The sequence below is a fragment of the Taudactylus pleione genome, unplaced genomic scaffold (genome assembly GCF_031769625.1).
Source record: "Taudactylus pleione unplaced genomic scaffold, aTauple2 ptg000065l, whole genome shotgun sequence".
NCBI classification, from domain to species: domain Eukaryota; kingdom Metazoa; phylum Chordata; class Amphibia; order Anura; family Myobatrachidae; genus Taudactylus; species Taudactylus pleione.
In genome coordinates, this window is record NW_028284467.1 from 4697753 (window position 1) to 4714321 (window position 16569).

The 16569-nt window shown below is 44.6% G+C and overlaps 1 protein-coding gene across 1 annotated transcript in view; it reads left to right on the forward strand.

Moving 5' to 3' along the window:
* Positions 1-10579: 10579 nt before the first annotated feature.
* KIF5A (kinesin family member 5A) overlaps positions 10580-16569 on the forward strand; it is a 127784-nt gene continuing 121794 nt past the window's right edge. Inside the window, exon 1 of the mRNA XM_088465904.1 lies at positions 10580-11340. Within this exon, the coding sequence (XP_088322030.1) occupies positions 11215-11340 (126 nt within the window). The 5' untranslated portion in view covers positions 10580-11214. The remainder of the gene's footprint in view (positions 11341-16569) is intronic.

Below are 16569 nucleotides of genomic sequence, written 5' to 3' on the forward strand. Positions count from 1 at the left end.
GAGCGACCAAAAAATGCGCTCGCTATTTTGTAAAGACACCCCTTTGCCGTTCGCATCACACGTCATCTCCGGTATTTATTTGATTAATCGGGTACATCGAAAGGCATCTGAACTGCTCGCAGTGCTTGTGGTAGGGTTTTCTTACCGCTATCACTGCGAGCAGTTCAGGCTAAAAGACAACCAAGTGACGTGGTCGATGACGCTCCTTTACTAATTATGCACTCCCATTAAACGCCCTTTTTCCCGTTAGGCACGCCTGCGTTCGGATCTCCACTCCCCCGTTTTCAAGCACCTTCCCCTGTTACCACCCACAAACAGTACATTCTGTCAATCAAATTAGCAGCCCCTCGCTCTTTTGCAAGCGCACAATCTTCGACCACAATGACTGGTTTGCGCATGCACATTAGGACCCATAGGCATGCGCAGTTGTTCGAACATCGCTCATAGCAAACGAGCGGCCGCTTACAAGCGGCTCTGAATCAGGCCCTCAGTGCACAGGTACTCCCATTATTTATACTCCAATCCCAGACAAGGATGCAGGGCATTAGGCAAACTCCTTTTAGAGCTACAATATTAAGGTGATTCAACATGCAATACACTAATGGCATCCTGCCTGACATTTCCTTCCATTACATTGATATCTTCATTTGGACCATGTCGTATTGCCTTATGTAAGTTCCTCACTTAAATTTAGGCCTAATTTTTTTATCATTAAAAGAGCTATTTAATTAATCAGTATGGGCCTGATTCAGACCTCGATGGTCGGCCAATGCGCACGCGCAGTGTGCGCAATGCGCCTACGTGAGCCCTGTAGCGAGTGAGAACTTCACTTGCTCTGGGGCTCGCTACAAAATGGGGTGGCTGTCGATGTTGATCAACAGCTCGCCCCATTTTGTAGGCGGGGAGGGGGGGTGGGTGGACAAACGGAGGTGTTCCCGAAGGAACGCCTGCCGTTTGTGGGCGGCCCTACTGACATCATTTGTGATGTCAATGGTGAACTTCCTGCTCTGTTAGAGCAGGAAGTTCACTTGGGCTTGTGGGAACTGAGACCCTACCACAAGGGTCTCGTCGCAAGCCCGATAATCGCGACCGACGCCAGGCCACTCGCAAAAGTTGTGGGTGGTCACCCACAGGTATGTGAGCGGCCTGGAGGCGGATTTTTTTTTTTTCTAAATCCGCCCTGATTCAGAGCGAGCACTTGCAAATAGCGAGCGCCTCTGAATCAGGCCCTATATTCAGCAAATAGGCCTAAGATTGCACACCCTGAACATATATATATATATATATATGTTGGAGGTGCTACCTGTGGAGACAATTGATATATACACAAAAATAAATACAAGTGCACAACTCCAAAGAGTTGTGCACTTATATTTCCTTTTGTGTACACTATAATCAGAGCAAGGTGCTTACCATTTTATAAGTAGGTGCAAAGTTTTTTCCTCCCTAAAAAATATTTAACTTCTCGAGATGGTCAGAGGTGTACAAGCAAATAATGTGATATTTGAGGTATTTCTACATAGAGGGGCTAATACAGAGTTGAATGCAAATCAGATGTAATTGCACCAAACAAAATGCAGTTATTCATCTGTATTCCAGGTTGTATGCATCTATGTGACTGCACCTATCTCACCTGCACACTTGGTTCATAGCCATCATCTTTATCAGTGCACACTTGTACCACCCCTATCCATATGCTTGGTTTCATGGCTGCCTTCATTATCAGCGCACACTTGTACCACCCCATCCATATGCTTGTGTCAGGATGCGGCCTGAGATCATCCTATACTCACCTCTGCGCTGGCGTCCTTGGGCTAAGGTGTTCAGTCGCTGGGAGTGGATGTGAGTGGTAACTGAGTATTCTCCCTAGGGTCTGCTAGGGTTTCCGTGCGTGCGTCCTGGTTTCCGGGGTGCCGGGCATGGGCGCAGCCATGTTGGTCCATATCACCTGACAAGTCTCTTCCATTGGTAGTCTTATGGTCACTCAGCTGATCTTCTGATCCAATGATCAGCTACCCAGGGGTATTTAAGTCTGACTCCAGGAACAGGAAACTGCTGTTCAACTTTGCTGTTCCAGTGAATGTGATTCTCACCAGTGTTGCTCTGTGTTATTGCCTGCAGAGTGTTGCTTCAACCTATTCATAGTTTTCCAGGGTTACATGTATTAGCTTCAGCCTGAGACTTTAGTGCTCTCTCAGAACTCCAGTGTTTTATGTACTTTTTTCCTGTGTGTCTTGTACTGTGCTGCTAGTTCTACGGCAGCTTCAATGTGTTACTGAGGTGTGAGGTTTCCTGCTAATTTCTAGTTAGCTCTCAGCTGGATCTATAGCAATCCCCAGTACATGCCTGTGACCACTTCTCTCTGTGTCTCTCTGTACAAATCAGCATCTGAATCTGTAGCAGTTCCCAGTACATTTCCCTGTGTTCTCAAGCAAGCCTGCGACTAGGATCTCCACATTCTCAAATATTCTGTTCATTGCCAGTGTTCAAGTATTTTGTTAATCACCAGTGTTCAAGTATTCTGTTCATCACCAGTGTTCAAGTATTCCATTCATCACCAGTGTTCAAATATTCAGTACATATCCAGTGTTCAGTGCATCTCCAGTCTTCAAGTATTCTGTGCATCTCCATTGTGCAAGTATTTAACTAATTTAATCTAGTTCCAGTCTTTCTGCCATTCACAGGTACCTGTCCAGAGGGCTGCGACCTGCTCACTTGGTGCAGCGAAACCCATATCCCAGCTGGAGGGGTCACTGGTGAAGACCACCAAGTGGGTCAGACTCCGCGCCTCTCTAGTCAAACCTGGGTTTGGTTGCAATAGGGAGATCCAGTCTGTCACTTACCTGTTCCCTAGCCACCCAGCTCACCGTCCTCCACAGAGGAACTCTTGCACCGGATCATGACAGCTTGGTTTCATAGCTGCCTTCATTATCAGCGCACACTTGTACCACTCCTATCCATATGCTTGGTTTCATAGCTGCCTTCATTATCAGCGCACACTTGTACCACTCCTATCCATATGCTTGGTTTCATAGCTGCCTTCATTATCAGCGCCCAGTTGTACCACCCCTATCCATATGCTTGGTTTCATAGCTGCCTTCATTATCAGCGCACACTTGTACCACCCCTATCCATATGCTTGGTTTCATAGCTGGCTTCATTATCAGCACCCAGTTGTACCACCCCTATCCATATGCTTGGTTTCATAGCTGGCTTCATTATTAGTGCCAAGTTGTACCACCCCTATCCATATGCTTGGTTTCATAGTTGGCTTCGTTACCAGCACCCAGTTATACCACCCCCATCCATATGCTTGGTTTCATAGCTGCCTTCATTATCAGTGCATACTTGTACCACCCCTATCCATATGCTTGGTTTCATGGCTGTCTTCATTATCAGTGCACACTTGTACCACCCCATCCATATGTTTGGTTTCATGGCTGCCTTCATTATCAGTGCACACTTGGCATCAGACTTATACTTGAAATCAACTCTTACTAGCCTGCAATTCCATCTACAAGCCAACAAAACACTTATCTTATGTGAGAACACCAAGTTGCAAATGATGTTGGGTTTGGCTTGTTAGAGATGGTTATTTGCTAAAGGGTGGTTTTAGTGATAGTTTGAAACAATTGAAATTTTGACAAATCACTCTTTAGTACATGTCTCCTAATTTATAAAATGAAAATCTCCTTCTTTAAATGTAGGATCTATTGTTTTCAATTGCTAGTATTCATTGTCTCCTTGTCCTTGTAGGGCCAAGATAAATGTATATATTATGGCAAGATCAGAGTATGGGTGCCATCACCTGGAGTAAACAGTGTAGTAGTACACCAGTCCAGGGCCCTGGTACAAGTATCCCCAACTAGTTTTATTAGCAGCACAAACATAAACAAAGCATAAAAGTAAATCCTGGCCTGTCTGTCTCTAGCTAAACAAAATGATTCCCTCAGAGTGGGTGGACCTAATGTACATTTCACAAAACAGAAGTATTTAGTACATCACTTATATTTGGTAATCACTGTGTCTCTCAACAGGCCTCTGACCTGTTCCCCAGGCAGTGAGAGACTACAGAAAATACACACCCTTTATCAGCCTCTCACAGGTGGCCAGGCAATCAAGGCTGCTAATCAACTTTGGTCTACCAGACAGTAGATAAAAACCTGGGGCATATATGTCTTCCTTTGACAAACTTTTCAGTGATTTTGTCACGTCCCTCCCTCATGTCTCAACCTGTGGGCAGGACATTTGTAGACCCTAAACAAACAATACGGTACAACACATCGGCTTTGGCTTCCCGGCCTAGGCTCAACTGAAAACGTAATATTTTGCAGTGCCAAGAACCATCTTGTTATTCTCCCATTGGTCTCTTTTTTTTCATATGTCCATTTCAACAGAGCATGATCAGTAATCAATCTAAATTGTTGCCCCAAAAGGTAGTTCCTTAGTATTTTTAATGCACACATAATTACCAAGCTCCTTTTTCAACAGCGGCAAAATTTCTCTCATGTATATTCAATTTCTTACTTAAATAAAAAGAGTATGCTATTCACCATCTTATTCTGAGACAACACAACACCTATTCCTACATCTGATGCATCTGTCTATACAACAAATTAATTTTTAAAGTCAGGTGTCATCAAAACTGGTTGAGTGCACAATGCTACCTTCAGTGCCTTAAAAGCCTTTTCTGCCTTAGGATTCCACTTAACCATTACTGACTGTTTACCCTTGGTAAGGTGCGTCAAAGGGACAGCAATGGTGGCAAAATTGGGCTTTAATACCCTGTAAGTCATAGGAAAGTGCTCATCTGCTTCCTATTTAGGGGTCTTGGCCATTTTTGTATTGCCTCAATTTTATTAAGTTGGGGCTTTGTGAAACCTTTGCCTATGTTGTATCCAATATACTTCACTTCTTGCATCCTTAAGGAACACTTTATTGGGTTGGCTGTTAATTCTGCCTCATGGATGGAGTCCAACACTGCTTGAACCCAGGGAAATTGAGACTTGCATTTAGGACTATAGATGACCACATCATTGAGATAAGTAGCAGAGTACTGTCTATGGGGCCTTAGAATCTTATCCATCATCCTCTGAAAGGACAGTATCCTTTGGTTAAGTCTAGAGTGGTTAAGTACTGTGTTGTTCTGCCAGTGTACCTGTGGTGCATACCATCTGCTGTTGCCACACATCTTATCACCTGCATGGATTCCACTCTGCGTTGTGTGCGGGCATCATCTGGACTGAGTTGCAAGTATCACTACAATCTGTGGTTATAGTGGGTTACTGCATAATCTAGGTTGACTATTTTGGTTATCCTGTACTGTGTGCTCTTGTCTTGGGCTAACAGTTAGCATTGGGGTTCCAGGTATGGAGGGTATGATTGGGTCACAGTCTTGTAGCATGAAAGTGTTCAGTACTGTGTGAGCCCAAAGTGATTCTCTATCCTGAGTTCCCCTTCCGGATTATGGTCCAGGTCTTGCGTCAGAGCTGTATCAGTGATATAGCTTCATTAGTTCTTCCCTTGCTACATTCAGATGTGCCCAGGTCCGTTGTTGTCGATTGCGGCACAATCAATTATATGGAGATGCAAAAGTGCGTTTCCATAGGATTGAATGGAGATGCAAAAGCGTGTCCCTGACGTCTCGTGCTATGCGTGTCATGAGACGCTGCGCCATAGTCCACATTCTAGCTGGACAGATCTGTAAGACTCTGATTCGTGGCTTGGTTCCCAGGTCCAGACTGTCAGTACTATATTGTTTTGAGTTCAGGTTCTTGTTACTGTAGTTATCTGGTCTATTTGGTCCTTGGATCATTAAGTGAGAGGCTGCCCGGTGGCTTGGGTTCCTGTTCCAATTCTAGTATCCCTGCATTGCTCTGGTCCATGATTCCTACTGTCTCTAGTCTGCCAGTACCTGTATTACCTGAGTCCTGGTATCTTGAAGCCTCCCCATTTTCTTCACTCCTCAATTAATACCCTGGGATCCTGTGCCAGATATACAAAATACTAGAACCGTGACAAAAAATAGCATATAGCACAGCACTTACAATCACAAGCAATGATCTCTCTTTCGCTGCAGGCAGTGAGAGACAGACTAGAGAAACTGATCCACCTCTAATTAGCATTACATTGGAGGTCTAGCAATTAAAGCTACCAGACGGAAGCTAAGAACCTAGTGCATATATATCTCCCATTGACAACTTTCCCAGTGTTTTTGTCACAGTGGCATGAAAAATATTTGCCCTTTCCTGCTTTCTTCTCTTTTTGCATATTTGTTACACTTAGTTGTTTTAGATCTTTAAAGAAAATTAAATATAAGGCAAAGACAACCTGATTAATCACAAAATACAGTTTTTAAATTATCATTTCATTTATTGAAGGAAAAAAGTTATCCAAAGCCAACTGTGAAATAGTAAAATCAGGCTTGATTACTGTCAGCATTGTTGAATCTAAACATCACTTAAGACCTTTTAGCCAACTAAAAGGTTATTTTAACAAGCAGTACAGTATGCCACAATCAAAATAAATTCAAGAAGGCATGAGAAAGAATTCAAAGAAGGCAAAAGGGTTTCAAAACTATTTTTAAAGCTCTAGGCCTCCAGCGAACCACAGTGAGAGAGCTATTATTTCTAAATGGAGAACACTTGGAACAGTGGTGAATCTTCCCAGGAGTGGGTGGCCTATCAAAATTCTTCCAAGAGCACATCGATGACTCATCCATGAAGTCACAAAAGAACCCAAGGAACAACTAAAAACCTGCCGGGCTTGCTCCCCTTAGTTAATGTCAGCATTCATTATTTCTCCATAAAAAAGAGAATCTGCGAATATGTTGAAATTATGTGTGTGCAGGTGTTGATAATGCAGGGTTATATAGGCACACCCCAGTGAATGACTCAAACTACGAACAGCGCAGTTACAGTACTTTACCAGAGGTGTTGGTTTATTGAAAGATAACAGGTACAGCTGTACTCACTGTTACATGTACACTGGTAATGGAGCAGTGCAAGGTTCTATACAGCTCACTAGCCAGTGAGTGTATGCTGCAAATGGGTAGTGGTGCAGGGATCTGGAACAGCTTTATATACAAGGATCTCTCATGTAGGAGACTTCTGTCTCCCACCATGTCATTCTACACAGTACTTTAAGCACATCAGACTCAGTCCTAGTGCCCAGCATGTGTGCACAGTGGGGAGAGCGCACTGCTCTCTAACACCTCCCCCCCTCGCTACAAGCTTCTCCATGTTATACAAACATTTAATGTCAGTTTTTCTGAAGCGACCTGTAAAAAAAATTGGGTTAAACACATCTAAAGGCATCAACGCATCACGTGACTTCAACTTGGCCTTCTCAAAAGACACTTTGCCAAAAGTTCCTTCACTGATAGCCTGGGCTTTAATAACAGTCTCTTGACTCCCAAACTTGGCACTGCTGCAACTATCATGATTCTTGATGGTTTTCACACTTGTGGTTTTTAAATCTTACAAAGTGTCTTTTCCTAACTTGGATTTCCATCCACACCAATCAGACTTTAGTTTTGGCTTCCATATACCTTGGGACTCACTGACTGCAATGTTGGCAAATTCCTCATCATATTTTGTAGGTGACTTGCTGATTTTTGACCTTGTAGAAGATCTTTTCTGTGGTTGGATTTCCATGTTGATAGTCTCTGACTCCGATGTATCTTCAGCTGCTAGCATGTCCAGTGACACATACCTGTTCTGCAAATCAACTTCTAACTTTTCTTCAATTTGTGTTGTTTCTTTAAATATAACATCTCTGGATTTAACAATCTTTCTGGTATTTGGATTCCACAATCTGTAACCTCTGCTCTCATGGCAATAGCCAAGTCTGGTGCACTTTACTGACTTTGAATCCAGTTGTCCTTTCTCTTTTGGTATATGCACATATGCCATACTCCCAAAATTTCTGATATGTCTTACACTTGGTTTTCTCTTTGACCCCACTTCAATAGGTGTTATGTCCTTTAGGGCAACTATAGGAGAATGGTTCTTGCGATAAACTATTGTGGACATGGCTTCTGCCCAAAACTATGCAGCTCACCAGCCGGTGAGTGTATGCTGCAAACAGGTAGCAGTGCAGGGATCTGTAACAGCTTTATATACAGGGATTAACTGGGTCTCTCATAGGAGCTAATCAAGAGCCTTCTGTCTCCCACCATGGAATTCTACACAGTACTAAGATGGCTGTAGTCACATGTGCAGGAGCACATCAGGTTGGAGGACAGACCCCCTGCAGACACTGGACCCTAGTACACAACATGTATGCACAGTGGTGAGATTTCTAATGAAAAAATGGTATCCACGGGAGAGTTGCAAGGCAAAAAAACCGCTGCTAACCAAGAGGAACATAAAGACTTGTCTCACAATTGCCAAAAACAACCCACACTGATAACCCCCAAAATTGTTGGGCTTCTGTTCTGTGGGCTGATTAGTGAAAAATTTACTTTTTTGGAAGACATGGGTCCAGTTACGTCTGGCATAAAGCTAACACAGCATTCCACAATAAGCATATCATACCAACAGTCAAACATGGTGTTGAAGTGTAATGGTGTGGGAATGGTCTGCTGCTTCAGGTCCTAGTTGACTTAATTGATGGAATCATGAATACTGCTTTCTACCATAAATTTCTGAGGGAGAATGTCCGGACATCAATTAGTGATGTGAAGCTCAGGTGCAATTGGGTTATGCAGCAAGATAATGATCCAAAGCACAAGAGCAAGTCTACCTCTGAATGTGTCAAAAGAAACAAAATTAAGGTTTTGGAGTGGCTTAGTTGAAGCACTCACTTGAATACAACTGAAATGCTGTGAGAAGGCAGAAGTGGGAATCCTTACACTCGGGTGCTCTTTGGAATCGTTAGCATATTTTCGCAGCTACGTTCCATGCAGAATCACAGCTGCGATTGCATCAGCATCCATCTCTGAAGACTAAGATGAAGTAGTTGGTCTTGAGAGCCCGTTTAATGATTTGTAGAGAGGTGGAGAGTCTGATAGGGATAGAGAGAGAGTTTTAGAGGTAGGGAGCAGCATGGGCAAAATCTTGGAGGTGGGAGTTGAAGGAAGCAATCAGTTGGCAGGAGAGAAGGCATTTGTTGAGCAAAGTGGGCTGTTGGGAGGGGAGCGGCCGGCGGTTCAAATCCCGACCACGGCAGCCCGGCAAGGGTGAAGATCCCGATCGTCCCTAAGGTAAGTATCACTAACCTAATTCTGCCCCCTAATCCTCCCTTAGGGGTGCCTAACCCTAACCTCCCCCCCAAGTGTCTAACCCTAATCCCCCCTCTAAGTGCCTAAACCTAACCCCCCCTTCCCCTAGTCTAAACCTAACCTAACCTGCCTAACCCTAAGTCCCCCCGGGAGCCCTAAACCTAACCCTCCCCCTCCCCCCTGCGGCAGTACGCGCCCAACTTACCTTCGTTCCGAATTGCTTGGTCCCCACAGCTAACACCCCTAGCTGTAGCCTATGGGTTACACTTTGCAGAATTTACTGGGAGAGGGTTCCGACCCCTCCACCCCCACACAGGCAATAGCTGCGGTATGTGTGTGGTCTGTAGACAACGCATGCGTTGGAGTCCCTGTGGATGCTTTTTCGAACATTCAGGAGACAACATTGCATACTGCAATGCAATCATGGACACTAATATCATGTCCAGATCGCAATGCAAATGTGATCATTGATAAATGGGCACTTTAGGAATGTTTTTTGTCAATTAGTTTTGGAACTGAGTGACTCTTTGAATGAGATATGGATCTGGCTTTTTCTGGCGCATTTATCATTTTATATTTGAGGTTTAATCCCTAACCACAAATATTTAGTTTCCCCCTGATGCATGAAGGAGGGACCGCAGCAGATATCTCCGATACCTACTGTGATCCCTCCATTCCCAATGGCAGCCGCATCCCCCATAGGTTTCTATGGGGGATGCGATGCTGCCAAATTTACCAACATCCGCAATGCATCTCGTTAGCTGCTGTAGCCTATGGGCTACACAGCATATAATTAGCCGGCTGCGGCTGGCTGTGCATGTGCAGTCAGTGTGACTACACATGTGCAGCAGCCCCGGCAGCTCTCCGGGTACATTGCAAGGACAAGTCCCTGCATATGCCTGATGCAGTGGCGTATCTAAAATGGCTGCAGTGTGTGCGGGGCACACGGGCCCCCAGGTCCAGGGGGGCCCCGCACCGTACACCCTGCACCCATATTAGTTTAAATTTACCTGTCCGTGGTCCCGCGTCGGGTGTCAGCACTGCTCAAGAACACCAGAAAATGGCCTCCACGGCCATTTTTCCAGTGTTCTGCGCATGCGCAGTAGACTCCAGGCACATCTAGTGCCTGGAGTCTACTAATGCTCCGGTAGCTAAATACATTGATATCAGATACCTACTAACAAGTCGCTAAATAAAAGCAACTAATTAACAGAAGTTTAAAGTAACAGTAGTGACATTTAAATGGAAATGTACAAATTATATTCCACCTTAACAGGATGTGCCACCTTAAAAGCTGCAGAGCTGTGCTGTAGCACGCAATGATTAAGCAGTGATGTACTATAGGCTGCAGCACAGACTGCAGGACAGACAGAGGAGGCTTCATCTCTGCAGCAGCATCTGAGCATCTGACACCTCCATTGTTATAGATGTGCATTACCCAGCACAGGAGGCACACACATCCCACCATTGCCCAGCACAGGAGGCACACACATCCCACTATTGCCCAGCACAGGAGGCACACACGCATCCCATCAATTGCCAGCACAGGAGGCACACTCATACCCTATTGCCCAGGGAAGAAGGCACATACATCCTTCCATTGACCAGCACAGGAGGCACACGCATCCATCCATTGCCCACCACAGGAGGTACACGTATCCCCCCATTGCCCAGCACAGGAGGTACACGCATGCCCCCACTGCACGGAGGAAGAGGCAGATGAACCCCTCCCCAGGTTACACCGCATGCAGATGAGCCCTCACAGCCGGCCCGACCCCGCAGCCAGCCTCTCACATCTGCAGCGTATTTATCTCTCCGTCTCCCGGGTATCATCCATCCCAGTTCTGTTGTGAAGACTGGATTTAGGGGTTACCCGTCTCACTGTGACCCTCTGAACGCAGGATTACCCCCACCTCACTGCCTGTGCCTCCACTCAGCTATTGCAGCACATAAGAGAGTGCCCGGAGCATCCTCATCCTCATACCCCGACCATGGCTGAGGCCAATGAATGCAGCATCAAGGTCCTGTGCAGGTTTCGCCCTTTGAATCAGTCGGAGGTGCAGAGAGGGGACAAATACCTGCCCATATTCCAGGGCGATGACTCTGTGATCGTCGGGGTGAGTGACAGCCTGGTATAGCTGGGATTAGGGCATCAGTGGGATATCATATAGATAGCGTATAACACATAAACCCCTTATTCACATTATGGTCACTATCACTATATATATACATTGTATCTATATAATACATAAATCCTCTATTCAAAATATGGTCACTATTACTATGCATATACATTGTATCATAATAGTAATTGTGGCCCCTCCCTGTGTCAGGGAAGCCGGTGTCCATTCTATGCAGGGTGTGGCTGAGTCGTTTCATATCTTTCCTGCTGTTATGTTGTTGTTGATTATGATGGCACAAATGATGTTACCCTGACATCTCATCTCCCCATACTCCCCCATAAGGGGCTCTGCAATTCTCTGTGGTTTCCCTGAGGGTTATATATAGACTATGTGTTTCCTTTTACATTGATAAATACAGGCTTTATATTATTATATCTAATTACTGATGATTATTTAGATATATTTTACTTCATAGTAAACTAAATGAAGTCTTACACATGTGTAGTCTGATTTGTATGAGGCGAAACATATTGTGCCAAAGTAATGTATAGCAACAGTGAATAAAAAAAAGCTATGTATTTGGTGTTCTCTATATACCATTACTACGTTTTTCGACCTTGAGGTGAAATATATAATTGTATATAATTATGCTACTGTAGGATTATTGTTAGTCCTTTATTTATGTAAGGAGTAAAATGGCCTTCTATTGAGGATCACCCCCACCCATCACCTCCAAGCTTCTGTCTGTCACTCCTTATCCATCTCTTTATTCATTTTCTGACTAATGTCACTTTATGCAACTTATCTGAAGTAGGTTGAGACTATTAAGGAAATCATTAGATATGGGCTCATCATGGATTCATACCGCATCCCTTCTTGTAATGATATCATCACATTGTATTATTGTAGTATCATTACCTACTAGCTATGTATCTCTGATGTAGATTACTATGCTGCAAACTGCATACTGTAATACTGTGTGATCATATGCCATGATTTTTGCATTGATTTGTAATTATTATTATTATTATTATTATTATTATTATTATTTTTATAATTTTCCTTCAAGTAACATTATGGGGGCAATTCATTTCTCCATGTTGTTCCTTTGGAGCAATCGCGAATGTTATGTTCACTAAGTTTTCCTAACACCTCTCAGAGATACGTAGGACAGTATGCAATGTTTGCTTACTGTTATTATAAGCGGTATTGTGCGCAGCCTGGTATTGTGGTGGCAAATCGCAGAGAATTGAGTGATTGAAACGCTAAATGAAAATATTCAGAGATATTGTAAAGGCAGCATGACCTGACCAAGGTCACAGGCAAATGATGTTGGGTTTGGCTTGTTAGAGATGGTTATTTGCAAACAAATGCATTATCAGTAGTCCATGACGTCTTTAGGAATAAAACACAATATCAGCACACAATGCCTTGATTGTTGAGTGTTTTAATCATTTTCATTTTGATCCACCCACAACATAATAAGCACCACTTGGCAAGGAATTATTGTCTATATTGGCAGGTTTTATGTTTACCCGTACAGTTCAGGATAGACCGTGGGCCTTGCATGCAAGTCTGCTCTGCAGACACATCTAGCGAGTTTTAGTAACTGCGCATGCGCCAAGGCCTACATACGCAACGTGGAGCAGCTACGTAAGTACAGAGTTGTACGCATCTTTACCGCATCTCCACGTACTTGTGAGTGGGTGTAACAGGGCGGCAACTTGGAGTCTGAATGTTGGAAAAGTGGACTGTGGGCATGTAGACAAAATTCTAGGTTAGTCATAGGTGGTTTCAGGGCCTGATTCACTACGGATCGCTATTGTGATAGCAGCAGCGATTATGCACGCAGTTGAATTGCGATAATATGCTAATTCATTGTGATTGAAATGCCCTCACAGCACACATTACTTACCACACATCCGTAACGTTTAGCAAGACTTCCAAACCATCGGTACAATCGAGTACCATCGCAGCCTCACGCGCACTTGCACAAGCCCTGAACCTACTCAGAAATTGCTAACAACCACGCACGCTATGAGACCGCAGCCTACGTAGGCCATCGCAGTGGATAATTTATACACTCCCCTGCAGTGATGTTGAAATGCACTGGCATGCCTGCGTTCACCTGACCGCTCCCTTGTTACCACCCACAAATGGCACTTCCTGTCAATGACTCTGCGATGTGTCTGCGTAGCCTCTGCGATTGCAGTCCTGAATACAGTAGCTAGTTTGCGCACTGCGATGTATATACATGTGCAGAGTGCAACAATCGTCCGATTGCGTGTGTATTAGCAACTGCGATTCTTGCTGAATCAGGTCCTCAGATGAATCTCTTGTATCAAGTATAGGGCTGGTGCAAACCAGGTTGGGGGCAGAGACTTGCATTTATTTCCGAGCACACGGTGAGGCTGATTTTCATGCATTTGTAAATCGGACCTTGTGTATGTAGCACTACAAACGTTATACTACACATTTCCACGGGTTGAAAATAACCCTTTGAACGCCTACATTTATCTTGAATAAAGTCTGAAATGTTAACATGCTGTTAGAGGTATGATATTACACTGGAACCAGGGCTAGTAGTACATGCAATAATGCTCATAAAGTGACATAAAAGCCTCTGATTTGCCAATCATAATCTATGGAGCATGTTAAGCTGGGCACACACTTGTCGATATATCGTCCATTTGATTGATGAACAATATGTCGTGAGCAGGGGCGTATTTATAATGGGTGCAGGGTGTGCAGTTCACACGGGCCCCTGGGTCCAGGGGGGGCCCAAACCGCACACCCTGCACCCATATTTTCTAATACTTACCTCTCTGAGGTCCTGCGTCGGGTGTCTCAGCCCTGCACAAAATGCTGGAAAATGGGCGCTGTGGCCATTTTCCCATTGTTTTGCGCATGTGCAGTGAGGAAATCGCTGGGAAATTGGAGGCTGCTCCATTTTCCCGGCGACCTGTGTATGCGCAGTAGACTCTGGGCATAGACAAGTGCCCAGAGTCTACTGCTGCTGTGCTCAGCCGTCAGTCTACTGCCGGCCACCGGGGAGATAGGAGGGGGCCCTGGACGGGGAATGCACACGGGCTCCCTCCTCTCTTAATGCGCCCCTGTGAGTGCTTCTGCCTGTATGTACACCTGATATGTCTGTGAACCATGTCGTTTACAGCCATATCAGGTCGGCCCAGTAGCCCAGTCAATGCAATATATCTTACAGATATATCGACAGGTCTAGCTTTGTGTATGCCTGACCCGCCAATCACCCGTACACTGGCTGCAGGGAGCACCGACACTGATATCACAACTGGACGGGCAAATTTAAATGGTTGCCCAGATGTGATGTCAGGCCAGACGTATGAGCGGCCGACTGCTGAGTGTATATAGTTTACAAATCGGCCACTCAGACAGTGGATCTCTCTGCTAAGGATGTAGGTCATGGACCCAGCATAACATACATTCTCAAAAATATTTTTTTTCCCTATTTAAGTGTGTGTATATTTTTTACATTATTTATGTGAGCTTTAGTTCAAAAGTTGTTTGATACGCTCTTTGTTATTGCTTCATACATGTATGCAATAGGGGATGTAGTCACAATCCTCAACAGCAGAATGCCATGTATGATAGGCGTAGAAATATTGACGCCTATCATAATCCCAATGCCGAGGACGACATCCCGAACTAAGGTAAATCCGGGGCACCCTTAGTGTTAGCCATGGGGGGCAAGGTTAGGATTAGGGAGTCTTGCGGGGTTAGGGCTAGATTTTTTGGGGGGGAAAATTAGGTTTAGGCACCCCTAGGGGGGGGTTAGGGTCCCCCAGGGAGAGGTTAGGGTTAGGCTCCCCCTCTGGTTGGGTTAGGGACAGTCTTGGGGAAGGGGGGTTAGGGCTAACACCACCCTGGGAGGGTTAGGTTTAGGGAGTGGTAAGGGGGAGTTAGGGTTTGGCACCCCTGGTGGTAGGTTAGGGTTAGGCACTAGGGGGGGAGGCTAGGGTTAGGCACCACCAAGGGAGGGTTAGGGTTAGAGGGGGGGACAGGGGAGGTTAGGGTACTTACCTGACTCTGTCGGGATCTTCATCCTGTCGGGCATCCGCTGTCAGGATTTGAACCAGCGGCTAAACAGCCTTCAGCATTTCAATCCCATTCCATGCAATAGAATATGGGCAGGAGAATGTACTGTGCACCTACTTTCTCTCCTTGTAGGGTGCTATTTAGTGCCAATATACAGTACTGTAATGTAGGGGAAAGAACAGCATCAGTAGGAAATCTTCACCGGAGCATATGATAAATAATAAATAAATAACAAAGTATGCAGGTTTATGCCCACTAAAATCCATAAGTGGGAATATAATTCTTGCAGAAGGCTATATTTTCCATACCTGCCTATGTGATCATATGTCTAGGGTACCACTGTTTAGAGGAAAGCGTAAGGGTAGTTACTTACTGGCATAAATAAAATGGCATTTACTGTATGACATGCAGGGACGTACAGTCAGGGTAGGCAGGGAAGGCAGAGCCTCCCCTGTCATACTCCTTCCCCTATCATTCTCCCTGCCACGCTCATGCATGTGTTCTTCCCCAGCCATTGACCTCACCGCACGTCACTGATGACATGCAAGTGCAGCTGGAAGCGGTGGAATGTACAGTAGCTAACCCCACCACTTACCGTCTGGATGCTGGCGCTGGGATTCTGACTGGTGTCAGGATTCCAGCACTGGCATTCTGAGTGCCGGAATCCTAACTGCCGGTAACTGGCTTAAAAATGTTTTAATGTTTATTTATTTATTTTATTTCCTTCTTTGCAACTTGGTCTTTCTACTAAATATGTCATTTCCAGTAAAAATAATGATGGAGGATCATTAATTATAGGGACATGAGCATGTGGTGGACATAATTACTAATTTAAAATTTAATTATTCACACTGCCTAGGGCTGATTCAACTCTAATTATGACCATATCACTGGTAATTAAAATTTTCAGTAACATCGTTATGTGGCTCCTAATAATGGCTTGCATCCCCTGTAAGGTGAATAGTCTAAAAAATAGCACATTTAGAATATATAACTGCTTTGGCCAATTTCAGTGATTGAAGCATAAAATGTAAAATACTATACAGGGGATCGCAAGTCAGGACTTGGGGCTTAGATCCCTTGTCATCGTTCATTTCTGTCATTGGGCAAAGTATACTGATTCTATGCACTGACAGCTCAGTTGTAAGTCAA